The 27,920-nt window shown below is 45.6% G+C and overlaps 1 protein-coding gene across 1 annotated transcript; it reads right to left on the minus strand.

The window, feature by feature from the left end:
• Positions 1–332: 332 nt before the first annotated feature.
• Positions 333–27,905, minus strand: LOC132394607 (zinc-binding protein A33-like). The gene is made up of 6 exons (XM_059970948.1): positions 27,489–27,905; positions 27,314–27,409; positions 16,041–16,274; positions 15,389–15,411; positions 15,183–15,301; positions 333–2,469 (listed from the first exon to the last, which is right to left on the minus strand). Exons 1-6 carry the CDS (start codon positions 27,897–27,899, stop codon positions 1,937–1,939), a joined length of 1,416 nt encoding a protein of 471 aa, XP_059826931.1. The 5' UTR covers positions 27,900–27,905; the 3' UTR covers positions 333–1,936.
• Positions 27,906–27,920: the final 15 nt, after the last annotated feature.

Consider the following 27,920-nt stretch of genomic DNA (forward strand, 5'->3'; position numbering starts at 1 on the left):
AAAAGTTAATTTTTCAGTTTGTTTGTTTGAATCCAAGGGTCAATGAACTAAAAATAAACAGGAAATACTTGAAAGCCACAGAGGGCCAGGCAGCATTTGAATGAATTCCAGAAGATGTCATCGATGTGGAACGCAAACTCAATTTCTCTCTCTGGATCGGCTGTTATTTTCCCTGCATTTCATGGGGATGAAATGGGTCCAAAACAGAGTAACTGATTCTGTGTGGAAACCGGTTGGGATCCCGGCTCGATTTATCTCATAAATTGGAGGAAGAGCTCCTCATGCTCCATCAGGGCAGACTGGAAACTGGTTCAGTGTTCAAACTTCAAAGTAAAATTTATTATCAGAGTACATACATGTCACCACTTACAAACCCTGAGATACTTTTTCTGTGGGTATACTTAGCAAGTCCATAGAACAGTAACTGTAAACAGTAAACAAACTGTGCAAATATAAATAAATAGCAATAAACAAGCATGAAATAACAATATAACAGAGTCCTTCAATGAGTGTAGCTATCCCCTTTTGATCAAGAGCCTGATGGTTGAGGGGTAGTAACTGTTCTTGAACTTGGTGGCGCGAGTCCTGAGGCTTTTTTATCCTGCAGTCCTCTGGTACCCAGTCAATATCTGGGATTCTCAGTCACTAGGTAGAAAGTTAAAATCACCAACTATAACATTATATTTGTTGCTACGGTCTGAGATCTCATTACAAATTTGTTCCTCTAAATCCCCAGGATGGTTGGCTGGTCTGTGATATAATCCCATTAATGTGTTAAGACCTTTCTTATTTCTCAGCAGCAGGCGACCACACCCCTCCCAGTACGCTACAATATCATAATTCCAGGTGTTGATCCATGCCCTGAGCTCATTCCCCTTTCCTACGGCACTTCATTTATTGATATTTACACAGCTCAGGATACCAGTTACTGCTCAACATTTTCATTCCTGACTTGTTCCCAGGACTTACCAACCTCTATCTCAACAACTTCTCCACATCCCCTGCAACTCTCGTTCAAACCCCACCATGTAGCATTAACAAACTGTCTTCCAAGCATATGAATCCCCTTCCAGTTCAGGTGCAAACAGTTCCTGCTGTACAGGTCCCACCTCCCCTGGAAGAGAGACCAGTGATCCAGAAAATTCATGCCCTTCCCCCTACACCAATTACTTAGTCACGAGTTAAACTGTATCATCTTCCTAGTTCTCAGGTCCTGCCCTTTAACTTGGCACCGAATTCCCAGAGTTCCCTGTGCAGGACCTGTCACTCGTCATACCCGTATCATTGGTACCTACGTGGACCACGACATCTGGCTGTTCACCATCTCACTGAAGAATGCTGACGACTCGATGTGAGATGTCCTGGTCCCTGACACCGAGAGGCAACATACCATCCGGGGATCTCATTCTCACCCACAGAACCTCCTTTATGTTCCCCTAACTGATGAACCCCCTATCACACAGCGCAGCTCTTCTCTCGGTTTCCCTTCAGAGTCTCAGAGGCAGACTCAGTGCCAGAGACCCTACGCGGTGACTTTCCTCTGCCAGGTCATCCCCCACAACAGTATCCAAAGTGATATAACTGTTGTTGAGATGTTCGTAGATACGCTGTGAATATCCGGCGCTTTGTGTGTTACCACTCTACAAGTCCCGTGTTATCAAGATTCACCCTGACCTCCCCCTTCCAGTCAGCACCACCACCACTTGCCCCAGTTACCCTGTCAGTCCCGGTGGATTTAGCACCCGGGGGAGCCGGGGAGCTCAGGACCCGCAGCCCGCGGCTGCTGCTGAATCCGCCGTGTTTCTGTTCCGTTGACGGATGTGGTGAACCAGTTAAAATTAATGGATCGATAATTCTCACATCGTGTTTATTTCACTCTCTGCACATTTATATTTCCACTGATTTACTCCGGACGCCGATCCCGGACCCGACCCGTTTACAGACCCGGAGCGGAACCGGAGCAGATTCTCAGCCACTCGTTTTCATATCCAGTCTCGAAGTAAGGATAAAGTTTCTCCGTGAATTTATTCCCAGTGAAGGTGTGGAGATGGGACTTGGTCTCCGCGTTGTAAAATGAAACTGTCCCGGACTCGTAACTGAGATAAACTCCCACCCTCCCGGGGATGGGACCGGCAGGGAGACGGGGCGCAGGGGAGGTGAGAACCGCGAACACGTCATCACGCCGCGCGATGATCCAGCATCCGGTCTCCGGACTCACTTTGACCGCTCCCTTCCTCTCCACAGACTCTGCGGCGACTCCCAGATCCCAGACCCGATTCCCCGTCACCTCCACCTCCCAGTAATGTCTCCCCGATGTGAATCCCTCCGATCCCAGTACACAAGCCGAGTGTGTGAACCTCTTCCCGGTGTGAGGGAGATTCCTCCGGGTCCCGGTCCGTCTCACACTCTTCCGATCCTCAGACACCTCGAGACACGGATGCGCCGTTTCCACATCCAGGGTGACACAGACTGGGGGGAGAAGCAGAGAATTAGAGAGTCCCCGGGATCGGGGGGAGACTCGGACAGCGCGGCCCCGGGGATCGGGGAGAGGCCGCTGGGCCTCAGGCACAGTCGGGTGGCCGACAGGAACCTTTCCCGGGATTTTACAGCAAATGGACAATGAAAACATTCCCGAGGTTTTTCCTCTGGGATGGTGAGCAGAGTACACAGAATCTGAAGAAACACAGTGGTTTAAGCAGCAGATGTGGAGGGAGATCGACTGTGGATGTTTCACATAAGAACATAACAAATGGGAGCAGCATTAGGCCATCCGGCCCATCGATCCTGCCCCGCCATTCAGTAAGATCATGTCTGATCAGTCCGTAAACTCAGCTCCATCTACCTGCCTTTTCCCCATAACCCTCAATTCCCCTGCTATGTAAAAACCTATCTAACTGAATCTTAAATATATTTAGTGAAGAAGCCTCAACTGCTTCCCTGGGCAGAGAATTCTGGATTCACTACTCTCTGGGAAAACTGTTTCTCCTCAACTCCATCCTAAATCTTCTTCCCTTTTATCTTGAAGCAATGTCCCTTAGTTCTAATCTCACTTACCAATGGAAACAACTTTCCTAATTCTATCTTATCTATCCCGTTCAAAATTTTATATGTTTCTCTAAGATCCCCTCTCATTCTTCTGAACTCCAATGAGTATAGTCCCAGGCGACTCAATCTCTCCTCATAGGTTAACCCCTTCATCCCTGGAATCAACCTGGTGAATCTCTGCTTCCAAATTCAGTATATCCTTTCTCAAGTATGGAGACCGGAACTGCACAGGTGCGGCCTCACCAGTAACCTGTATAGTGGCAGTATGACCTCCCTGCTCGTGAAATTAATCCCTCCAGCAATGAAGGCCAGCATTCCGCGTGCCTTCTTAATAACCTGTTGTACCTGCAAGCCAACGTTTTGTGATTCATGAACAAGCACTCCCAAGTCCCTCTGCACAGCAGCATGCTGCAATCTTCCACCATTTAAATGATAATCTATTCTTCTATACTCAGGAAGGGAAAGAAAGACGGGGGATAGCCAGAGGAAACTGGTGTGAGGAAGGGGTGGGGCAACACTGGATTCAGATGAGGATGTGCTGAGTGAACACTGGAGGGTTTCAAAGAGGAGGTAAGGCAGGCTTTTTAGCCAAATTTACTTGTGCTGAGCAACTTGCTTCAGTGAGCTAGTCCCATTTGCCCATTATTCCTTTACCCCTTTCCTACCCACGGACCAGTTCAAATGTCTTTAAAAGTATTTAACAGCACCCAACTCTACACTTCCTCTGGCAGCCACCTAAGCTCCAGGGAAATTCCCAGCCTATCCGGCCTCTCCTTATAAAAGACCTCCTGTCCTCAATGTCCAACAATTTTAGTGTCCTCCACAAACATGCAAAACATGTCACCTACTCCCACTTCCAAATCATTCATATGAATAATGAAAAACAGTGGACCCAACACCGATCCCTGCAGAACACCACTGGACCCAGGCCTCATCCCACGCAATTCTGTATCCTATTGGCCAGATTGTACTGTATCCCATGTGATCTAACTCTCTGGAATATTCTACCATAAAGTACCTTGTCAAATATCTCGCTAAAGTCCATGTAGATTTTCTCTACTGCATTTCCATCATGCATTCAGAAAGCCAGGCTGGGTATCCCTGATTCGTCCTTGGCTTTCCAAATGAATATAGATCTTGACTCTCAGAATCCCCTCCATCAATATACCCACCACTGATGTGAGGCTCACCAGTCCGTACATCCCAGGCTTTCCCAACAGTCTATCTTAAATAAATGTTCAACAATAACCAGCCTCCAGTCTTCTGGCCCCTCACCCATACCTATTGATGGTACACGTATAGTGATGAGAGTCCGAGGCGAGGACGTTAAGGACCCGAGTGCTGGAGTGTCCAAGAGTAGAATCGATACACGATACGAGACTGAGACAAGGATCCAGAGTCCAGCTGACAACTGAGCACCAAACCTTCTTCATCCACTGACTTTTGTGCTAATGGCAGCTCGCACCTATCAGGACGGTGCATTACCGCCACCTACTGGACTGGAGTGTGATAGGAGCTGTCATGGGAATCAGGTCCTGCACCCCCCACCCCCCCAAACCTCTTTAAATTAAGAAGTTCACCATGGCCCGACATGACTTATCCATCCCTGCTTCAGGTGCCAGAATATCCTGCAGTGTAGGGACCTCAGATCTACCCAATAATTGATTAAACAGCTTCCTACATTATGCCGAATATCTGGGGCACAACATGATGCATGTTCCACTGTTTCTGGTACCTTACAAAATGACACATCTCATTCCCATACTTACCAACAAGTGCCAAAGTGGAGTGCAGATCTGTGTGTCTGAAACTCAATCTCGCCAACCATGCATCTTCCCTCCTATTCCTTCCCAAATGGTGCCTCCCCTGAACTCATAGAAAGCCATCAATCCCAGGGGATTATGGGTTTGTGCCTCTGGAGGACTGTGTCCTCTCCAGGGTGCAAGCCTGGGTGGGAAGATTTGAAGAACTAGCTGTTGCCCATGCAGTGGGCTCCCCCTCTCCACATCCCTGATGTAGTCCAAGGGAAGGACAAGTGTCGATACAACTTGGCACCAGTGTCATCACAGAGGTTGCCAGAGTGAGGTTGTAAACATCAAACTGCCTCAGGGACCCAGTTCTGGATTTCTTCCTCAGGGTTCACTCCCGAAGCCTCTCCCATGGGTGGGTTTGGCCACAAGGCAGTGGAGGTTAAAAACCAGAGTTTTCCTTCTCCTGGCCTTCCAATGCAGATGGGCCCCACCTGCCTGAAGCAACTGGTTTTGAGAAGCCAGTAGTCCACCTTTGCCCCTTCCTTTGGCATTGGAAACAGTTCTGCCGGGCCAATAGTTGGACTTGGTTGTCAGAGGCTGTTAGAGATGCAAGCCATTTGGAATGCTTTATAAGTAACAGGAGCTTATCCTCACTACCACCCCCAGCTATGACAACTTCAGGAACCTCCCCAGACTGATGGAACCAAATTATAATGTCACCTCCCAGTCCCACTGCTATCCCACAAATTCTGCCTTTTCTCATCCCAACAATCTAATACAAGATTTGGCTTCATACTTTCTGATATTGACTATAATATCTACCTCTGACTTAGTAAGTGCTGGCTTTGCTCTAACGTCTGTCCTTTCATTACCCGATACACCCAGATGTGCTGGGACCCAACAAAACTGTACTACTATTCCCACTCTCTCCAGAACATACAAATTGTTGCACACTTCCATCAACAGATCAGGTCTCCTTGAACGCCTCGTTTCCAAACTCTGCAGTTCCGAGGCAGCGTCTGAACAGATCACAACTCTTTTTGGTTTAACTTGTTCCACCCATTGCAAACTAATGATAATGGCCATAAATTCTGCCGTATTGACGGATAATCCACCTGTCAGCCTTTTCCCTTCTCAACATTAATCCAGGGGATATTTATTCCAGAGCCACCCATTTACTGACTGAGTTGTGAACATAGGCAAAAGGGAAAAATACTGCTGCCATAAATGACCAGACACCCTCTCACCACCCACAAGACCCTGTCTACCCCCAGTAATGACAAATCTATTTCCACGTCTGGAAATTTCCAAATTTGACCTCCTGGCCCGGCCATTGTTGGGCTAATCTGCAAATTGTCAAGACCATACTCCCGCACCTATTCCCTACTTGCCCACCCAAAATATTCACAATCTCTGTTAGTATATCCCCAGCAATTCATTAAATCCAAATTCATCAAATGGGATGTCCCACACCTTACTACGAAAGTCCCCTATGCAAGGCTCAAAATTTCCCTCTGCTGGTCAAGAGGCATCTCTCCTAGTTCAACCCCAAATGCATCTCTTGGTGTAGTCTGGAATGCTCCACTACAGATTCTGAGTGTCTTGACCTGCAGGAAATCACACCAAAATAAAACCGAACAAGCAGCCTCCCTATAAATCACATTGGGTTGTAAATTTATATAAATTATATAAATCATATAGGCAATCAACAGGGTTGTCGTGGTGGAAGATTTTAATTTCCCAAATATTGATTGTTATCTCCCTAGAGCAAGGGGTTAAAATGGGGTGTAGTTTGTGAGCTGTGTTCAGGAAGGTTTCTTGATCCAATATGTAGATAAGCCTACAAGAGGAGAGGCTGTACTTGATCGGTATTGGGAAATGAACCTGGTCAGTTGTCAGATCTCTCCAGAGGGGGGAGCATTTTGGAGACAAAACTAGGTAATGATAGAGATCTAGAAATTTATAAGGCTAGCAGGAAGGAGTTTAAGAATGAAATTAGGAGAGTCAGAAGTGGCCATGAGAAGGCCTTGGCAGACAGGATTAAGGAAAACCCCAAGGCATTCTACGAGTACGTGAAGAGCAAGAGGTAAGATGTGAGAGAATGGGACCAATATAGTGTGACAGTGGAAAAGTGTGTATTGTACCGGAGGAGATAGAGATACTTAATGAATACTTTGCTTCAGTATTCACTACGGAAAAGGATCTTGGTGATTGTAGGGATGACTTACAGCAGACTGAAAAGCTTGAGCATATAGATGTTAAGAAAGAGGATGTACTGGAGCTTTTGGAAAGCATAAAGTTGGATAAATCACCGAGACCAGACAAGATGTATCCCAGGCTACAGTGGGAGATGAGGGAGGAGATTGCTGAGCCTCTGGCGATGATCTTTGCATCATTAATGGGGTTGGGAGAGATTCCAGAGGATTGTAGGGTTGCAGATGTTGTTCCCTTATTCAAGAAAGGGAGTAGAGATAGCCCAAGAAATTATAGACCAGTGAGTCTTACTTCAGTGATTGGTAATAGACAATAGACAATAGGTGCAGAAGTAGACCATTCGGCCCCTCGAGTCTGCACCGCCATTCTGAGATCATGGCTGATCATTCACTATCAATACCCAGTCCCTGCCTTGTCCCCATATCCCTTGATTCCCCTATCCATCAGATATCTATCTAGCTCCTTCTTGAAAGCATCCAGAGAATTGGCCTCCACCGTCTTCCGAGGTAGTGCATTCCACACCTCCACAACTCTCTGGGAGAAGAAGCTCTTCCTCAACTCTGTTTTAAATAACTGACTTCTTATTCTCAGTTGACAGGAGATCCTGAGAGGCAGGATTTATGAACATTTGCAGTGAATAATATGTTTAGGAATCATCAGCATGGCTTTGTCAAAGGCAGGTCGTGCCTTACGAGCCTGATGGAATTTTTTTGAGGATGTGATTACACATATGGATGAAGGTAGACCAGTAGATGTAGTGTATATGGATTTCAGCAAGGCATTTGATAAGATACCCTATGCAAGGTTTACTGAGAAAGTAAGGAGGCATGGGATCCAAGGGGACATTGCTTTGTGGATCCAGAACTGGTTTGCCCACATAAGGCAAAGAGTGGTTTTAGGCAAGTCATATTCTGCAAGGAGTTCTGTGACCAGTGGTGTGCTTCAGGGATCCCCTTCTCTTCGTGATTTTTATAAATGACCCGGATGAGGAAGTGGAGGGATTGGTTAGTATATCTGTTGATGACACAAAGGTTGGGGATGTTGTGAATTGTGAGGAGAGCTGTCAGAAGTTACAGTGGGACATTGATAGGATGTAAAACTGGGCTGAGAAGTGGCACATGGAGTTCAACCCAGATAAGTGTGAGGTGGTTCATTTTGGTAGGTCAAATATGATGGCAGAATATAGCATTAATGGCAAGACTCTTGGCAATGTGGAGGGTCAGAGGGATCTTGGGGTCCAAGTCCATTGGACACTCAAAGCTGCTACGCAGGTTGACTCTGTGGTTAAGAAGGCACACAGTGCATTGGCCTTCATCAATTGTGGGATTGAGTTTAGAAGCTGAGAGGTAATGTTGCAGCTATATAGGGCCCTGGTCAGAACCCACTTGGAGTACTGTGCTCAGTTCTGGTCGCCTCATTACAGAAAGGATGTGTAAACCATAGAAAAGATGTTGCCTGGATTGGGGAGTATGCCTTTTGAGAATAGATTGAGTGAACTTGGCCTTTTCTCCTTGGAGCGACGGAGGCTGAAAGGTTAACTGATAGAGGTGTAAAAGACGATGAGAGGCATTGATCGTGTGGATAGTCAGAGACTTTTTCCCAGGGCTGAAATGCCTAACACTAGAGGGCACAGTTATAATGTGCTTAGACGTAGGTACAGAGGAGGTGTCAGGAGTAAGGTGTATTTTCTGCAGAGAGTGGTGAGTGCATAGAATGGGTTGCTGGTGAGGGTGTTGGAGGCGGATACGATAGGGTCTTTTAAGAGACTCCTGGATAGGTACATGGAGCTTAGAAAAATAGAGGGCTAGGTGACCAGGGAGGTAACCTACCAGGGAGAAGGCAATTCTCAATTTAGTGTTGTGTAATGAACTTGATAAGGGAAGATAAAGGAGGTAGTGACTATAATATGATAAGTTTTAATCTACAATTTGAGAGGGAGAAGGGAAAATCAGAAGTGTCAGTATTACAGTTGAACAAAGGGGACTATGAGAGAGGAGCTGGCCAAAGTTGACTGGAAGGATACACTAGCAGGGATCACAGTGGAACAACAATGGCAGGTATTTCTTGGAATAATACAGAAGGTGCAGGATCAAACAACACACACAAAATGCTGGTGGAATCCTTCGTCCTGACGAAGGGTCTCGGCCCGAAACGTCGACAGTGCTTCTCCTTATAGATGCTGTCTGGCCTGCTGTGTTCCACCAGCATTTTGTGTGTGTTGCTTGAATTTCCAGCATCCGCAGATTTTCTCAAGGTGCAGGATCAGTTCATTCCAAAGAGGAAGAAAGATTCTAAGAGGAGTAGGGGCGAGCGTGGCTGACGAGGGAAGTCAAGGACGGTATAAAAATAAAAGAGAATAAGTATAACATAGCGAAGATGAGCGCGAAGCCAGAGGATTGGGAAACTTTTAAAGAGCAACAGAAGATAACTAAAAAGGCAACACGAGGAGAAAAGATGAGGTACGAAGGTAGGCTAGCCAAGGATATAAAGGAGTATAGTAAAAACTTTAGGTATGTGAAGAGGGAAAAAACAGTTAAGACCAAAGATGGGCCCTTGAAGACAGCAACGGGTGTGTTTATTATGGGGAACAAGGAAATGGCAGACGAGTTGACCAGGTACTTTGGATCTATCTTCACTAGAGAAGACACAAACAATCTCCCAGATGTAATAGTGGCCAGAGGACCTCGGGTAACAGAGGAACTGAAGGAAATTCACATTAGGCAGAAAATGATGTTGGGTAGACTGATTGGACTGAAGGCTGATAAATCCCCAGGGACTGATGGTCTGCATCCCAGGGTACATAAGGAGGTGGCTTTAGAAATCATGGATTTTGGTAATTGGAAATTGGTAATCATTTTCCAATGTTCTATAGATTCAGGATAAGTTCCTGTGGCTTGGAGGGTAGCTAATGTTATTCCACTTTTTAAGAAAGGAGGGAAAGAAAACAGGGAATTATAGACCAGTTATCCTGACATCAGTGTTGGGGAAGATGCTGGAGTCAATTATAAAAGATGAAATAGTGGCACATTTAGATAGCAGTAACAGGATCGGTCCCAGTCAGCCTGGATTTATGAAGGGGAAATCATACTTGAATAATCTTCTGGAATTTTTTGAGGATGTAACTATGAAAATGCACAAGGGAGAGCCAGAAATCCTTTGATAAGGTCCCACATAGGAGATTAGTAGGCAAAATTAGAGGACATGGTATTGGGGGTAGGGTACTGACATGGATAGAAAATTGGTTGGCAGACAGGAAGCAAAGAGCAGGGATTACCCTTTCAGAATGGCAGGCAGTGACTAGTGCGGTATCGCAAGGTTCGGTGCTGGGACCACAGCTATTTACAATATACATTAATGATTTAGATGAAGGGATTAGAAGTAACATCAGCAAATTTGCTGATGACACAAAGCTGGGTGGCAGTGTGAAATGTCAGGAGGATGTTATGAGAATGCATGGTGACTTGGACAGGTTGGGTGTGTGGGCAGATGCAGTTTAATGTGGATAAATGTGAGGTTATCCACTTTGGTGGCAAGAACAGGAAGGCAGATTACTATCTGAATGGTGTCAAGTTAGGAAACGGGGAAGTACAATGAGATCTAGGTGTCCTTGTTCATCAGTCACTGAAGGTAAGAATGCAGGTACAGCAGGCAGTGAAGAAAGCTAATGGCATGCTGGCCTTCATAACAAAGGGAGTTGAGTATGAGAGCAAAGAGGTCCTTCTGCAGTTGTACAGGGCCCTGGTGAGACCTCACCTGGAGTATAGCGTGCAGTTTTGGTCTCCAAATTTGAGGAAGGACATTCTTGCTATTGAGGGAGTGCCGCGTAGGTTCATGAGGTTAATTCCCGGGATGGCAGGACTGTCATATGTTGAAAGATTGGAGTGACTGGGCTTGTATACACTGGAATTTAGAAGGATGAGAGGGGATCTGTTTGAAACATATAAGATTATTAAGGGATTGGACACACTAGAAGCAGGAAACATGTTCCCGATGTTGGGGGATCAGAACAAACGTCTCCAAATGGGGGCCAACAATTTCTTCCTGAGCTTCCCACAAAGTCCTGGGATACACCTGATCAGGACCTGGGGATTTATCGACTTTTCTGCATTTTAGGATCTGCAGCACATTTGCTTCTGTAATGTGGTAGAAAATGAGTTCAATCATCTTCTGTAACACGGGAGAATTGAGGACCCTGTGGAACTGCCACAGAAGAGGAGTTGAGGCTTGGGACAGGGAAGGTTGAGAAAGATACCAGCCAAATGCTGGTAAATGGGCTGATGGGTGATCTGTCAGAAATATATGAGGTTATGAGGGGAGTAGATTGATCAGATGGTTGAAATTGTTTTCCCAGAGGAGTGGGATCAAATAGAAGAGGTCACATGTCTGAGGTGGGAGGAAGGAGGTTAAAGGTGAGTGTATTTGAACAGTGAGTGGGTGATGTTGGAACTTGCTGCCAGAGGAGGTGATGGAATCAGATACAATCACTGTGTTTCAGAGACACTCAGACAGACACTTCAATAGACAAGGTACAGAAGGAGACTGACCTAATGCCAGCCAATGGGATGAGTATAGACGGGTAAATAGGTTAGCACAGAATTGATGGGTGGAAAAGCCTGTTTCTGTGCTGTTAGACGATGACTCTGTGACTTTAAGTGAACTGAATGACTGAGACCCCACAGCCTCCGGTGCAGAGAATTCCAAAGATACTCCATTCTCTGAGGGTTCTCCCATCCCTCGACTCCTCAGACAAGGGAAACATCCTCCCTGCATCCTGTCTGTTGAACCCGGGAAGAATTTTGCGTTTCCCTGCAATCTCCTCTCATTCATCTAAACAGAGAACATGGAACAGTACGACACAGGAACAGGCCCTTCATTCAATGTGACAGTGACTGATCGATACCGGCATCAATTCCTCTTCTGTACCAGATCCCCAAAACCTCAATCTCTCAATCTTTCAAAAGTCTTTCTAACCCCACCTTGAATATATCCAGTTATCAGGCCTCACACAATCTGCTGGAGGAATTCAGTGGGTCGAGCAGTATCTGTGGGAGAAAAGGGACTGTCGACGCTTCAGATCGAACCCCTATATCAGGACTGGGAGTGGAGAGGGGAGATGGCCGGTACACAGAGGAGAAGGGGAGTGATGAGACAGGAGTCTGAGGTGACTGTGGACTGAGGAGGGATGACAGGCAGTTTGTTCCAGGTAGGGGAGGGGTGGGGTGTGGGCTGGAGTTGGGAGACAGATACAGAGGATAAAATGAGAAGGAGATGGAGCAAGGAGATTGTGTGAAGGAATCTTGTCAGTGAAGGAGGTGATAATGAGAACCATTAGGAAAGAGAAGAATGACAGATTGAACCAGAACCGGATGGGCCATGGTGAGAAGTGTGTGGATGAACTGTTAATGCAGATGGAAACAGAAGATCTTTGTCCCCTTTGCCACAAACCCACCTCCACCACCCCATCACCCACATTCCACTCTCAGTCCTGATCCGGGGTGTCAGCCCATTCAGGATCAATGTCGTCATTGATATCTGGAGTCACAGGAGATGGGAGAGTCTGTTTATGTATTTTACATGGGGACAGGTATGGGAGTTGGGAATTAAGACAAATGAGTTGTTATGTCTTGGAACGTATCCATATTACAAAAGAGGAATGTAGATTGGATTCACAATTAGCTTGGCCACAGAAGACAGGGGTCTATGGTGGAGGAGTCTTATTCTGCCTGGAGGTCTGTGACCAGAGATATTTCACAGAGTTCAGTGTTGGTAACTCTGTTGGTGAGTGATATGTGTGGCCTGTACACTTGAATTGGCACAAATTTGGTGGAGTTGTGGATAGTGAAGATGGTTGTTGAAGGATACAGTAGGACATAAATCAGTTAGAGATCTGGATGGAGAAATGGCTGATAGTGTTTAACCTGAAGCAGTAAGCGAGGATACCTTTTGGAAGGTTAAGTGTAAGGGAAAGTTATAGAGCAGATGGAAGGACCCTGGGAACGTTGATGACAGAGGGATATTAAAGTCCAAGAGCACAGCTCCCTCAAGTAGCAACACAAGTGCAGAGTATGGTCAGGTAGGAGTAGGACAAGCTTGTCTTCACCAGTCAGGGCATTGAGTGTGGAAGTTGGCAAGTCCTGTTGCAGCTGCAGAAACTTTGGTGAGGTCTCACTTGGCCTCACAAGAGATTAGAGAGGCAGGAATCTGATGCAGGGTCTCCACCTGAAATTTTGACCATCTCTTTGTCTCGGCAGACTCTTCCTGACCTGCTGAGTTCCTCCAACTGCTTGTTTTTGGCTTTGGAGTATTATTATTATTAAAAATAATAATAATATATTGTCCCAATAGTAATGTCTACAACTGGTATCATCCTTAAGTCACCACATCATAGCACTAAAAAAATCAGGCCGACACAGGAATATTTCTGTAAATCTTTGGAAGGCCACACTACTAAACACCACTAGAATAGTCTGAAAGTTCCTAGCAATTGCTTTCTTTAAGGAACAATCTGGAGCCACTGTGGAGGGAAGTGGTTTTAAGTGAATATTTCTCATCTGTATTTCCCAGGGAGAAGGTCACGGAAACCAAGGAATTGAGGAAAATAAGTTCAGGAAATGACATTTTGGAACATATCACATTACAAATGAGGAGGTGCTGGTGAAATCTCAACCGAGGTCAATGCTGGTTGGTGTGTCCGGGCTCAATCCAAAAATGATTCAACGTAAACACGAGGAAATCTGCAGATGCTGGAAATTCAAGCAACACACACAAAATGCTGGTGGAAAGCAGCAGGTCAGGCAGTATCCACAGGAAGAAGTACAGTCGACGTTTCAGGCTGGGACGCTTCGTCACGACTAACTGAAAGAAGAGATAGTAAGAGATTTGAAACTGGGAATGGGAGGGGGAGACCCAAAATGACAGGAGAAGACAAGCGGGGGAGAGATGAAGCTGAGAGCTGGAAAGTTGATTGGAAACACAGCTGGAAAAGGGAAAGGATCATGGTACAGGAGGCCTAGGGAGAAAGAAAGGGGGAGTGTAGCACCAGAGGGCAAGGAATGATTGTGAGAGAGAATAAAGAGAGAGAGAAAATGTCAGTCCTAACGAAGGGTCTCGGCCCGAAACGTTGACATCGCTTCTCCCAATAGATGCTGCCTGGCCTACTGTGTTCTACCAGCATTCTGTGTGTGTTGTTGTTTGAATTTCTAGCATCTGCAGATTTCCTCGTGTTTGCTCGAGAGAAAATGTGGTGGTTTCATAACAACCGCGCGACATGTGAGTCCAGCAGGGGGCAGACCTGAGTCTGCAGTCACAGACAGGTCAGACAGGGTCAGTGGCTCACGAGGGTCTCCGTGTGCATCTTTCTGACAATACTGGATACCACTCCGATCCAAGCTTTATTTTATTTTATTTAGAGATACAGTACGGAACAGGCCCTTCCAGCCCAATGAGCCACACTGAGCAGCAACCCAAAATTTTTTGACACTAGTCTAATCACAGGACGATTTTCAATGTCCAACTAACTTACGAACTGTGATCCTTGCATACAGCCCTGGAATTGAACTCGAAATCTGACACTCAGAGCTGGAATAACTTTGCACTAATCACTACGCTACAGTGCCTGCCATTTATTCACTATAATATCATTAAATCAATATTACTTCCACAGTTTATGTGGTCGGATTCACACTCGTGTCCAGTCGGGTTTGTACAGTCTGGATGGAACCAGGATGCAGTGTTTAATCTAACAGTCCCGTGTACTTTATATTCTTCTATGACAATTTATTTACCCCTAGACATTGATAGAGCTTGTTTCTTATTGTTGATTATTATTCCTACACTTCTATGTTTATTAATGCTAACCTGTTTTATATGTATATTTGTATTATTGATACTGTTTTGCTTATTTTACTAATAAACACCTTTAGTTTTCGGTACCACCAGACTCCAACGGATTCTTCTATTTCTGCTGGTCTGTCACCCAGTTACAGGGTACATAACAAATCTACCAGTCCTGTGTACTGGTTGTATTGTGCCCCTGTGTCGGTGTGTTCAGGGGTCTGAAGCTGGAATAAAACTACAGTTCCCCTTCAGTCCATTGTTACAGACAATCTTTGCTTCTAATTCTAATGAATTGTGTCTCATAAACAAGGACAAATGAATCAGTGTAAGTTTTACCTCGATTAATGTCATCAAGTGTTTCTCTCAACGCACTGTTCAATAAATAGAGATGATCGAATTTTTCAACCGGAAGGGCACCGTCTGTTACTGACAATTGCTCGATGTTGTCACTAATTCTGCAAATACAAAATTGTTGGTTATGAACTGCAATTTTGAACTAGTTTACAAATCCATTCAGAGATTCAGCAAAGAGCATATCTTACCTCCTCTTCCGACGAGTTTCCTCCTGAAATAAATAAAACACAAATCTGAACAGACTGAGACTTGCAGTCCTCATCCTGAATTTCATCCAAATCATTACAAGATGTTATAAATTCACATTCCTACAGTCACACGCATGTACGGACAACACAGAACCACTTGGTAAATGACCTGGAGTATTTCTGAAAATGTAAAGAAACAGTGTAGGTTTCCCTTAATTCTCTAATCTAATGGAAAGCACATTTCCCTATTGATGATAAATCTGATGTGTGGGTCACATTCTGGAATTGATCCTTTGTTCTCACTGATTGACAGAGAGACCGTCTCACCCACGGTACCAGACACACTTACAGCATGTGACTGGAACTGGATATTAATGTGAGTTTCAGGGATGTTTGATATGGGAATTGAGGAAACAATCAACAGTTCAGTGTTATGTTCAGAGTAACTCATTCACAAGAAGATTGCAGATGGTCATGTGGCATTCCGATATTGTGGAAGTCCAGTTTTGGGACAACAACAGTCCTGAACTTCTGAAACATCTTTCTGTCTTAAATCAGTTTTCAACCATTTGTAAATGTCACAGTTTCTTCAAACATATTGATCCCAATTTTGTCTACTTTTACAAAAGCCAAAAGAAATATAATCTCTCACCTTGAGAAATATCACACTCTCTTTTTGATCCATCTGTTCCTGTAACCTTGAGATCTCCTCCTGGATAGAATTTAAATTCTTTTGTATCTCTTGAAGATTTTTCTCCATTGGATTTAGAATCCTCTCCTCTTCTTCCCTGAGATCTCTGAGTACCTGCTGTTCTTTCTCGGTGAGAATCTGGTGCAGTTCAGCAAACTGTGATGTGACATGGGACTGAAGGATGTGTGACTGTTCCTGTCAAGTGAAAGGTGAAGATTAATTTACTATATTCCTTTGATATATTTCCTTCTGACATGGAAGATGTGTGTTCAAATCATCAAATATATATTGGTTCTCAGAACAATCATATTAATCCCATTTCCTCATGTTGTCCTGAACTCATTTCTCCCTCACGTGCCCATTAACTCTGACCTGAGTCACATACCCCATCTCAAGTTCAAAGTTCAATGCAAATTTATTATCAAAGTACAGACGTGTCACCATGTACAACCCTGAGATTCCTTTTCTTGCAGGTAGTCACGTTAAATACAAGAAACACAATTGAATCAATGAAGGACTGTACCCAATGGGGTGGACAATATCAATGTGCAAAGAAAAAGCAACAAATGTCCAAGTACAAGAAGAAAGAAAAAAATCCATAATAATAAATAAATAAATAATCAAACAATAAATACAGAGAACATGAGATGAAGAGTCTTTGATCATCCCTGGACTCACTTTACACCGCACACTGTCGGAGCGGTGCTGCCAGGATAATCAAAGACACAGCCCACCCAGCCAACACACTTTTTGTTCCTCTTCCCTCCGGGAGGAGGTTCAGGAGCTTGAAGACTTGTACGGCCAGATTTGGGAACAGCTTCTTTCTAACTGTGATAAGACTGCTGAACGGATCCTGATCAGTATCTGGGCTGTACCTTCCAAATATCTGGACCTGTCTCTTGTTTTTTTTTTGCACTACCTTACTTTCCCTTTTCTATTTTTTATTTATGATTTATATTTTTAATTTTTATTATATTTACTATCGACGTAGTCCAGGGAGCATGAAGCGCAGAATCAAATATCGCTGTGATGAATGTGCGCTCTAGCATCAATTGTTTGGCGACAATAAAATAATGTGGTAAGTCTAGTTCCGTGGGAACAGTTCAGTGATGGGGTGAGTGAAGTTATCCCCTCTAGTTCAGGAGCCTGATGGTTCAGTGGTAATAACTGTTCCTGAACTTGGTGGTGCTGGTTCTGAAGTTCCTGTACCTTGTTCCTGATGGCAGCTGTGAGAAGAGAGCGTGGCCCAGGCAGTTTGGGTCCATGATGAAGGATGCTGTTTTCCTGCGACAATGCTCCAAGTAGATGTGCTCAATAGTGAGGAGGGCTTCACCCGTGATAGACAGGGTCATATCCACTTCTTTTTTGTAGGTTTTACTGTACAATGGCATTGGTATTTCCATATCAGGCCACAATGCAACCTGGAAATATAGTCTCTACCACACATCTATAGAATTTTGTCACAGTTCTAGATGTCATGCCAAATATACAGAAACTTCTAAGAAAGTTGAGGTGCTGCCGTGCTTTCTTTGTAATGGCATGCTGGACCCAGAACAGATCCTCTGAAAAATATTAACACGTAGGAATTTAATGTTGCTGACCCTCTCCTCCTCTGAGATGCCAATGACAACTGGCTTGTGGACCTCCAGTTTCTTCCTGCTGAATTCAATAATCTTCTCCTTGGTCTTGCTGACATTAAGTGAGAGGTTGTTGTAATGACACCACTCAGCCATATTTTCCAAGTCCCTCCAGTATCCTGATTTGTCAGCACCCTTCATTCGCCCAATGACTGTGGTGTTATCAGCAAACTTAACTATGGCACTGGAGTTGCACTTTGCCTCCCAGTCATAATGTGAGTAGAGCAGGGGACTAACACATAATGTTGTGTTGTTCCTGAGCTGGGGGAAATGGTAGAGATATTTTTACTAAACTGAATTGACTGGGGTCTGAAAATTGAGCATCTAGTTGCACAAAGATGTATTGAGACCTAGGACATGAATTTTCTGTCAGAGTGCTTGGGGATCGTGAGTGAACAGCCCTTTTCAAGTCCAGCCACAAATTCTCAATTGGATTGAGCTCTGGACTCTGACTTGACTCTGACTCAAGTCTCCCGCAAACTCAAGGGGAGATTTCATGTGAGTTTTTTCCCTTCAGTGGCTTTCACTTTGCCCCTTTCCTATAAAGCTGTGACTGGTGAAGCACCCGGGCAACGGTTGTTGTATGCGCAGTCTCTCCCATCTCAGCCACTGAAGCTTGTAACTTGCCAGACCAGAATGTTACTGATCTGATTCATCCAGGTTTCTGGGAGGGAAATTCTAAATTATTCTGTGTTGCACTCGTGTGCAGCTGCTTTTATAAAGTCTGTCATAACCGTGATTTATTAACTCAGATTGTCTGTTAAGTCTTTGAACTTAGCCAGGTCTACCAACTTTAGCAATCCTGCAGCTGCTCCTCAGTCTCCTGCAACTACCTTGTTGTTGTCCTTATCTCTGGAGTCTTGCTCTTTAGCCTCTACCTGGATGCAGGTCGGAGGAGGACGGCCAAGTGATCAGATTTCCTGAAATGTGGTCTAGGCATGGAATGGTAAGTTTTCCATCATGTTGTGACAGTGGCAAGAGTGTTGGGACCCCTGGGGCTATAGGTGATAGGTTGATGATAATTAGGCAGAGTCTTCTTCGAACAAGCCTAAGGCAACGTCCACACTACACCGGATACACTGGATTCATTAGTTAGGGGAACGGACAGGGGGTTCGGTGGGTGAGAACGTAAGTTCCCACCCGGGTGCCAGGGCCTGGGACATCCCAGTTCAAGTCCTGAGCATTCTTGTGTGAGGGTGAACAGCTAGAAGTCGTAGTTCATGTCAGTACCAATAACATAGGTAGGATGAATGAAGAGATTCTGCAAAGGGAGTTCCGGGAGTTAGCTGCTAACGTAAAGGGCGGGACCTCCAGGGTTGTGATCTCAGGATTCCCCATGCCACATGCTAGTTTTAGACATGACAGAGTGGGAGGGATTAAAGGAGGGGTGGTGTTACTAGTCAGCGAACACGTCACAGCAGTGCTCCATCAGGATGGACTGGGGAACTTGACCAGTGAGGTGCTATGTGTGGAAATGAGATATTAGAAAGATATGACCATGCTAATGGGGATATATTAACGACCACCCAACAGTCTGAACAAATTTGTTGCAAGAAACTCCCATACTGTAAAAGTACTAGATGGGACAGGGTTTGTCAAGTGTGTTCAGGTAAGTTTCTTTCATTAGTATGCAGAAGTCCTGACAAGAGAGTGTGTGATTCTGGATCTGCTGTTAGGGAATCAGACAGGGCAGGTGACAGAAGTTTGTGTAGGGGAACACTTTGGATCAGGTGACCACAAAGCCATTAGTTTCAAAGTAAATATGAAAAGAGATCTGCCTGGTCCACGGGTTCAGATTCAGAATTGGAAAATGACCAGTTTTGATGGTCTCAGAATGATCAGCAAGTGTGGACTGGGGCACTCTGTTTTCCAGCAAAGCTGTACTTGGAAAGTGGGAGTACCAAGCTTGTATGCACCTGTCAGGATAAAACACAAAGATAACATGTGTAGGGAACCTTGGTTTCTGAGGGATATTGAGGCCCTGGTTATGAGAAAAGAGGAGGTGCATACTAGCTATAAGCAAGGTATAACTGAGGTGTGAATGGATGCAAGAAATGCTAGAGAACATTTAAAAAATAAATCAGGAAGGCAAGAAGCAGGGATGAAATTGCTCTAGCAGACAAGGTGAAGGAGAACCCCAAAGATTCTACAGGTATGTTAAGAGCATAAGGACTGCCTGGGACAAAATTGATCCTCTGGAAGACCAGAATGGCAATCCATGCGTGGAGCCAAAGTGGATGGGAGAGATCTTAGATGCTTTCCTTGTGTCTGTATTTCCTCGGGAGATGGATACAGAGCCTATACAAGTGAGGCAAAGCAGCATCAACTTCATGGACCCTGTACAGATTACTGAGGAGGAAGTGTTTGCTAACCTGAGACAAATCCAGGTGGATAAATCCCCAGGGTCTGACAAGGTGCTCCCTCGGACCTGACAGGAGGCAAGTGCAGGAATTGCCAGGATTCTAGCAGAGGGCCTCAGTGCCAGAAGAGGTACCAGAGGATTACAGAATAGCCAATCTTGTCCAACTCTTTATAAATGGCTCTGAAGAGAAACGAGGAAATTATAGGCCACAGAGTCTGACATCAGTTGAGGGAAAGCCATTGGAACGTTTTCTAAGGAACCAGATACAAGTATTTGGATTGACATGGACTACTAAAGGACAGTGGGCATGGCTTCGTGCGTGGTAGGTCATGGATAACAGATTTTATGGACTATTTCTAGGAACTAGCCAGACAAGGTGATGAAGGTGAGGCAGTGCATGTTGTCCACATGGACATTAGAAAGGCATTTGACAAGGTCCCCCATGGGAGGTTGATCAGGAAGGTTCAGTCACTCAGCATTCAGAATGAGGTAGTAAATTGGATTAAACATTGGCTTTGTGAGAGAAGCCAGAGCGTGGTAGTATTGAAATGAATTGAATTGACTTTATTTCTTACATCCTTCACATACATGAGGAGTAAAAATCTTTACGTTACATCTCCCACTAAATGTGCAAAGTGCAATCACGTTGTTGTTGAGTGTTGCTTCTCTGTGACTGGAGGCCTGTGACCAGTGGTGTACTACAGGGATGCAATAGACTTCTAGCATCGTAAACCAGTGAGTTGTTTGTTATGTCTCCCCTCTCGCTGTGAAACGGAGACACCTCTTTCTCTCTTATTAGGGAGAAAGCGAGCCTGTGCTGTGTCGACTACCAGGTGAATGAGTAGTCTCTGGGTAACTGCAAATCTGTGTCTTTGCTGTTGCTTTGCTGAACGCTTGAGTGCTCGGTGGTGGGTGCCAATGCTTCTTTTTGCTTGTGGGGTGGGGGGGATCGTTGCTTGCTGCCACTTACGCACGGGAGGGAGGGGAGTTTGGAGGGACTTTGGGGTTCTAACATTTAACTGTCATTCATTCTTTGGGGGCACTCCTCTGTTTTTGTGGATGGTTGTGAAGAAATAGCATTTCAGGATATATATTGCATACATTTCTCTGCATTAAATGCACCTTTGAATCCTTTGAAAACCTTCGTTAACTGGATCAGCAAATTTGCAGAAGTTTTGCACTTCAGTGGGAACGACCAGGGTAGGTCCTACATGGTGAATGGTTGGGCACAGAGGAGTGTGATAGAACAAAGGGATCTGGGAATACAAGCCCATGATTCATTGGGAGTGGTCACAGGTAACAGGTTCATCAAGAAAGCTTTTGTCACATTCACCTCCATAAATCAATGATTTGAGTCCAGGAAATGGGTTGTTATGTTCAAATTGCTGAGGGTTAATTTGGAGTATTGTGTGCAGTTTTGATCACCTATCTACAGGAAAGTTTTCAACAAGGCTTAAAGAGTACAGAGGAAGTACTGTTGGGGGGGACAGCCTACCTGGGGGAAGCAACAGTGGCCGTGCCTCTGGCACAAAGTCTGGCCCTGTGGCTCAGAAGGGTAGGGAAAGGAAGAGGAAGGCAGTAGTGATAGGGGACTCTACAGTCAGTGGTTCAAAAAGGCGATTCTGTGGATGCAGAAAGAAACTCGGATGGTAGTTTGCCTCCCAGGTGCCAGGGTCTGGGATGTTTCTGATCTCGTCCACGATATCCTGCAGTGTGAGGGAGAACAGCCAGAGGTCGTGGTACATATTGGTACCAATGACGTAGGTAGGAAAAGGGAAGAGGTCCTGAAAGAATACTACAAGGCGTTAGGAAGGAAGTTTAAAAGCAGGACTTCAAAGGTAGTAATCTCGGGATTACTGCCTGTGCCACACGACAGTGAGAATAGGAATAGAATGAGGTGGAGGATAAATGTGTGGCTGGGGGATTGGAGCAGGGGGCAGGGAATCAGATTTCTGGATCATTGGGACCTCTTCTGGGGCGGGTGTGACCTGTACAAAAAGGACGGGTTGCACTTGAATCCCAGGGGGACCAATATCCTGGCGGGCAGGTTGGATAGAGCTGTTGGGGAGGGTTTAAACTAGTTTGGCAGGGGGGTGGGAATCAGAATGTGAGTGCAGGGGTTAGGGTAGAAGGACAAGGGCATGATGCTAAGAGTTCTGAGTTGATGAGGAAGGACAGGCAGGGGACAGAACATAATTGTAGCCAGTTAAAGGGGTTGAAATGTGTCTATTTCAATGCTCGGCGTGTTAGGAACATGGAGGATGAACTTAGAGCATAGATTAGTACGTGGAACTACGATGTTGTGGCCGTTAGTGAAACTTGTTTGGAGGAAAGGCAAGATTGGATGATGCAGGTCCCAGGGTTCAGGTGTTTTAAAAGGAATAGGATGGGAGGTAGAAAAGGAGGGGGAGTGGCATTGCTGGTCAGGGATAGTATCACGGCTATAGAAAGGGAGGACGCTGCAGAAGGAGTGTCCACGGAGTCAGTCTGGGTGGAAGTCAAAAATAGGAAGGGATCAATCACTGTGCTGGGAGTAGTCTATAGGCCCCCGAATAGCCCTCAGGATACCGAGGAGCAGATAAGCAAGCAGATTTCAGAATGGTACATGAAATACAGGGTAGTAGTTATGGGTGATTTCAACTTCCCTCATATTGACTGGAACCTCCTGAGTGCAAGGGGGATAGATGGGGCTGAATTTGTCAGGTGTGTTCAAGAAGGACTGTGCCGACAAGAGGAGAGGCCATACTGGATCTAGTTCTGGGTAATGAACCTGGTCAGGTGACAGGCCTCTTGGTGGGGGAGCATTTTAGTGACAGTGACCACAACTCCCTTAGATTCAGCATAGCTATGGAAAGGGATAAAATCAGACGAAACGGCAATGTGCTTAACTGGGGAAAGGCGAACTTTGAAAGGATGAGGCAAGAACTAGCAAGAGTAAATTGGAAACAGATGTTCAAAGGGGAAAGCACAGAAGTAATGTGGGAGAAGTTTAGAGACCACTTGAGCTGGGTTCAGGATACGTTTGTCCCACTAAGGCAAGGAAAAAAATGGTAGGAAAAGGGAGCCGTGGCTGACGAGACATGTGAGGCAATTCATCAAGAGGAAAAAGGAAGCATACGTTAGATATAAGAAACAGGAAGTAGGAGCGGCTTAAGAGAATTATAGGGAAGCAAGGAAGGAGCAAAAGGGAGGACTTCGGAGAGCACAAAGTGGGCATGAGAAGGCCTTGGCATGTAGGATTAAGGAGAACCCCAAGACGCTCTATGCGTGTGAAGAATAGGAGGATGACGAGAACAAAGGTGGAACTGCTAAAGGATAAAGAGGGCAACATGTGCCTGGAGGCAGAGGAGGTTGGGGAGGTCCTAAATGAATACTTTGCTTCAGTATTCACAAGTGAAAAGACTCTTGATCAGGATGAGGTCGAAGTAGAGTGGGCCTGTGTGCTAGACAATTGTCATGGTCCAGGGTCCGCGTTCTGGTTCGCGGCCCGCGAGCTCAGAACTCCGGGTCCTCCAGCTGTCCCTTGTTTTGGTTGGACTAAACCTTAAACACTTGATGCACATCTTGTTGGCTGGGAATATAAGTGGCCCTGGGATTGGGTGTGGATGGGAGGTCATCTTGTCAAGCTTCCCATGGAGCAAATGGCTGGTACAGCCACTTGCCATCTTTAGGTTGCGTTGGGGAACCATTGCTTCTTGGAGCCTTACTGTCTGAGTCGGAGTCGGAGCTGTCATTGCGGTATGGATTTGGTCGTTTCCCTGGCCATCAGCCACTCCAAGCTAGGTAGGGATCCGGTTGTTTCCGTAGCCAGCCAAGGTTGCTGGCCATAACGGCTACTCGGAGCAGCCCCGATACAGAGATGGAACTGTCTGCCGTTCTTCGGTGTTTGTCTCTTCCTGTCCTCGCCTCATGGGGTAAGTCAGACCGCTCTGCCGTTCCCCTGTGGGGGAAATCTGTCTTGTCTTGCCTTTTGCCTCCATCGGGTAAGTCCAGCCGTTCTGCTGTAACCTGACGGATGGTCCTGCCCCACCTTGGTGTGGAGTTAAAGATGAATCCCGGCTTGTCGGTGGATAAGTCCCGGCTCTATGTCTATGTACTGTCCAGTCTTACGTCAGTGTCTTGCTAAAGATGAGTCCCGGCTTGTCGAAGGATAAGTCCCGGCTCCATGTTGATGTACAGTTGCTAATCTGCCTCCTAGCTCCAGCCTCCGAGTTATCCAAGCTCCAAGACCCCAGCCTCAAGCCTCAAGCCAAGCCTCGACCCCAGCCTCAAGCCAAGCCTCTCGACCCCAGCCTCAAGCCTCAAACCAAACCTCAACCCCAGCCTCAAATCTCTAGCCAAGCGACCCCAGCCTCAAGACTCAAACCAAGCCTCGACCCCAGACTCAAGCCTCAAGCCAAGCCTCAAGACCCCCACCTCAAATCTCTAGCCAAGCCTCAAGACCCCAAGTCCCTAGCCAAGCCTCGTCACATCCTCGCCTGGGTTTGGGGGTCCGAGCCCGAGGCAAGACCCAGGTCCAGTCTCGGGCTCGGAGTCCACCCCAGGCTCCTTTTTCCCAGTCCCTCATCCTGCCCTGTTCCTAGCACTACAGTCACTGCGTCCTGCATTTGGGTCCCGATACAACACCCCAGTATGACAACAATGTGGAGATTACGGAAGAAGAAGCGCTGGATCTTCTTAAAAACATTAAGATTGATAAATCCCCAGGGCCGGATATGATACACCCCAAGTTGTTGTGAGAATTGAGAAAAGAGATCGCAGGAGCATTAGCTATGATCATAGAATCCTCTTTGGCTGCAGGGGAAGTGCCGAAGGACTGGAGAATGGCAAATGTAGTTCCCTTCTTTAAAAAAGGTAATAGGGAGAAACCTGGGAACTATAGACCGGTGAGTCTTACGTCGGTGGTCTGCAAACTACTGGAAAGGATTCTTAAGGATAGGATCTATGAGCATTTGGAGAAATACAGTCTGCTCATGGATAGTCAACTTGGCTTTGTGATGGGAAGATCATGCCTCACGAGCCTGATTGAGTTTTTTGAAGAGGTAACAAAAGAAATTGATGAGGGTAGGGCTGTGGATGTGTTCTACATGGACTTTAGCAAAGCATTTGACAAGGTCCCTCATGAGAGACTCATCCAGAAAGTCAAAATAAGTGGAACCTTGGCTGTTTGGATAAAAAATTGGCTTAAAGGAAGAATGCAGAGGGTAGTTGTGGAAGGAAAGTATTCTGCCTGGAGGTCGGTGACAAGTGGTGTGCCGCAGGGATGTATCCCTGCTATTTGTGATTTTTATAAATGACCTAGATGTAGAGGCAGAAGGATGAGTGAGTAAGTTTGCGGATGACATGAAGATTGGAAGAGTTGTGGATGGAGCTGTAGGTGGTTGAAGGTTACAAGAGGATATAGACAGGCTGCAGAGTTGGGCAGTAAAATGGCAGATGGAGTTCAATCCGGACAAGTGTGAGGTGATGCATTTTCGAAGGACAAAGCAGAAGACTGAGTACAGGATTAATGGTCAGTTACTTAAGAGTGTGGATGAACAAAGGGACCTTGGGTTTCAAATCCATATGTCCTTCAAGGTCGCTGCACAGGTTGATAGGGTGGTTAACAAGGCCTATGGGATGCTAGGCTTCATAAACAAGGGGATTGAGTTCAAGAGTAGAGAGATCATGTTGAACTCTACAAATCTCTGGTGAGATCGCACTTAGAGAATTGTGTTCAGTTCTGGTCACCTCATTACAGGAAGGATGTGGAAGCTATGGAGAGGGTGCAGAGGAGATTTACCAGGATGTTGTCTGGTTTGGAGAACAAGTCATATAAAGCCAGGTTAGCAGAGCTGGGCCCTTTCTCTTTGGAGCATAGAAGCATGAGAGCGGACTTGATGGAGGTCTACAAGATTATGAGGGGCATAGGTAGGTGGATAGTCAGTACCTGTTTCACAGGGCACCAATAGCAAACACCAGAGGGCACATGTACAAAATTAATGGAGGGAAGTTTAGGGAAGACATCAGGGGTAAGTTTTTTACACAGAGGGTTGTGGGTGCCTGGAATGACTTACCAGGGATGGTGGCGGAGGCTAAAATATTAGGGGTATTTAAGAGCCTCTTGGGCAGACACATGGATGAAAGAAAAATGGAGGGTTATGGGGTAGTGTGGGCTTAATACTTTTTTTAAGGATTATATGGGTCGGCACAACATGGAGGGCTAAATGGCCTGTACTGTGCTGTAGTGTTCTATGGTTCTATGGTTATACTTTGTAGGTTACAAGGATGCTGCAGGGTCTGGAGGCCCTGCGTTCTCAGGAAATATTGAACAAGTTAGGACTGTATTCCTTAGAATGGAGAAGATTCAGAGTGGATTTGATAGTAATTAAATTATGAGAGGTATAGGTAGGGAAAATGCAAGGAGGCTTTTTCCACGGAGGTTGGGTGGGAATACAACCAGAGGTCATGGCTTAAGGGTGAATGGTGAGAAGTTTAAGGGGATAACAAGGGGGAAATAATCAGTCAGAGGGTTGTGAGAGTGTGGAATGAGCTGCCAGCACAAGTGTTCCATGCGAGCTTGTTTCAATGTTTAAGAGAGTTTGGGTAGATACATAGTAGGGATATGCAGGGTTATGGTCCAGGTACAGGTCAATGGGAGTAGACAGTTTAAATAGACTCATCATGGAGTAGATGGGCCAAATGGCCTGTTCCTGTGCTGTACTTCTCAATGACTCTCAGCCTCTATGACTCTGTGTTTCGGCCTGGCTTGGAATGCTCCCCTCCTCCCTTTCTTTTGGCCGTGACCATGAACATTCGTCCACTTAAACATGACAGAACTGCATGTTTGACACGGAGTGCTTCAGAAGATAGAAAAATTGCAAATTAATCAAAACGTTTGATAGTACGTCACTTAAAAGGAAATTTCAGACTACAGTTTGCAGTGAGAGTAATTTAGAAGAAATACATTCATAAGTTTGGTCAGCGGCCCACCGAACGTCGCTGAGGATCACCGGTTCAGTCTTTGAAGTGATTAACAGAGTTAATTACAGGAACCAATTAACCATTCAAAGAACATGTCTGTGAGATGTATCTGAAACTGTCGTGATCACAGGGAGAACATGCAAACTCCACGCAGACAGCACCAGATGTCAGATTGAGCCCAGGTCACTGGATCTGCGATATTCAGCTATCCTACACTAAAGGGAACAAATCTACAAAAAACAATATCAGAAATTCAGCTCAGGAAGACTCACCCGAACTCCGGAAATCTTCTCCTTCTGTTGCTTTTCCATTTCTTCGAAGTCTGCTTTGTTTTTTGTGAGAGAGTCGAAGGAAGATTTAACCCGATCCTGGGAATTAAAGAGTGAATAGATTGGACACAATACATGGCACAACAGAGACAGACGAGCGAAAGTGGTTTGTTTTTACCTTGTAGACTTGAACGGCTTCTTTAACCGGCATGAAGTTGTGGGACTTGTGTTCCCGCGCAGTCGCACAGATCACGCAGATCAGTGTCTTGTCCGTCTCACAAAACAGCTTCAGCTCTTCCTCATGTTCCTCGCAGTAACGTTTACTTTCCTTCTCTTTCGGATTCAGGTTTAGTTTTCGAGCTTTCTCAGACAGATTTGCCAAGGCCCGATTGACCCTGAGGGTGCGGTCCGCAATCTCCTCTCTACATTCCGGACAGGAGTTTCTCTCCCCCCTTTCCCAACACTGTGTGATGCAGGAGCGGCAGAAGTTGTGTCCACACTCCAGAATGACAGGTTCAGTGAAGAAATCCAGGCAGATGGGACAAATTGCCTCCTCGCTTAAACTCTCGAACTGTCCTTTCGAAGCCATGTTCGCTCCCGGTACTTCCTG

Source organism: Hypanus sabinus, chromosome 5 (genome assembly GCF_030144855.1).
Source record: "Hypanus sabinus isolate sHypSab1 chromosome 5, sHypSab1.hap1, whole genome shotgun sequence".
Taxonomy (NCBI): Eukaryota; Metazoa; Chordata; class Chondrichthyes; order Myliobatiformes; family Dasyatidae; genus Hypanus; species Hypanus sabinus.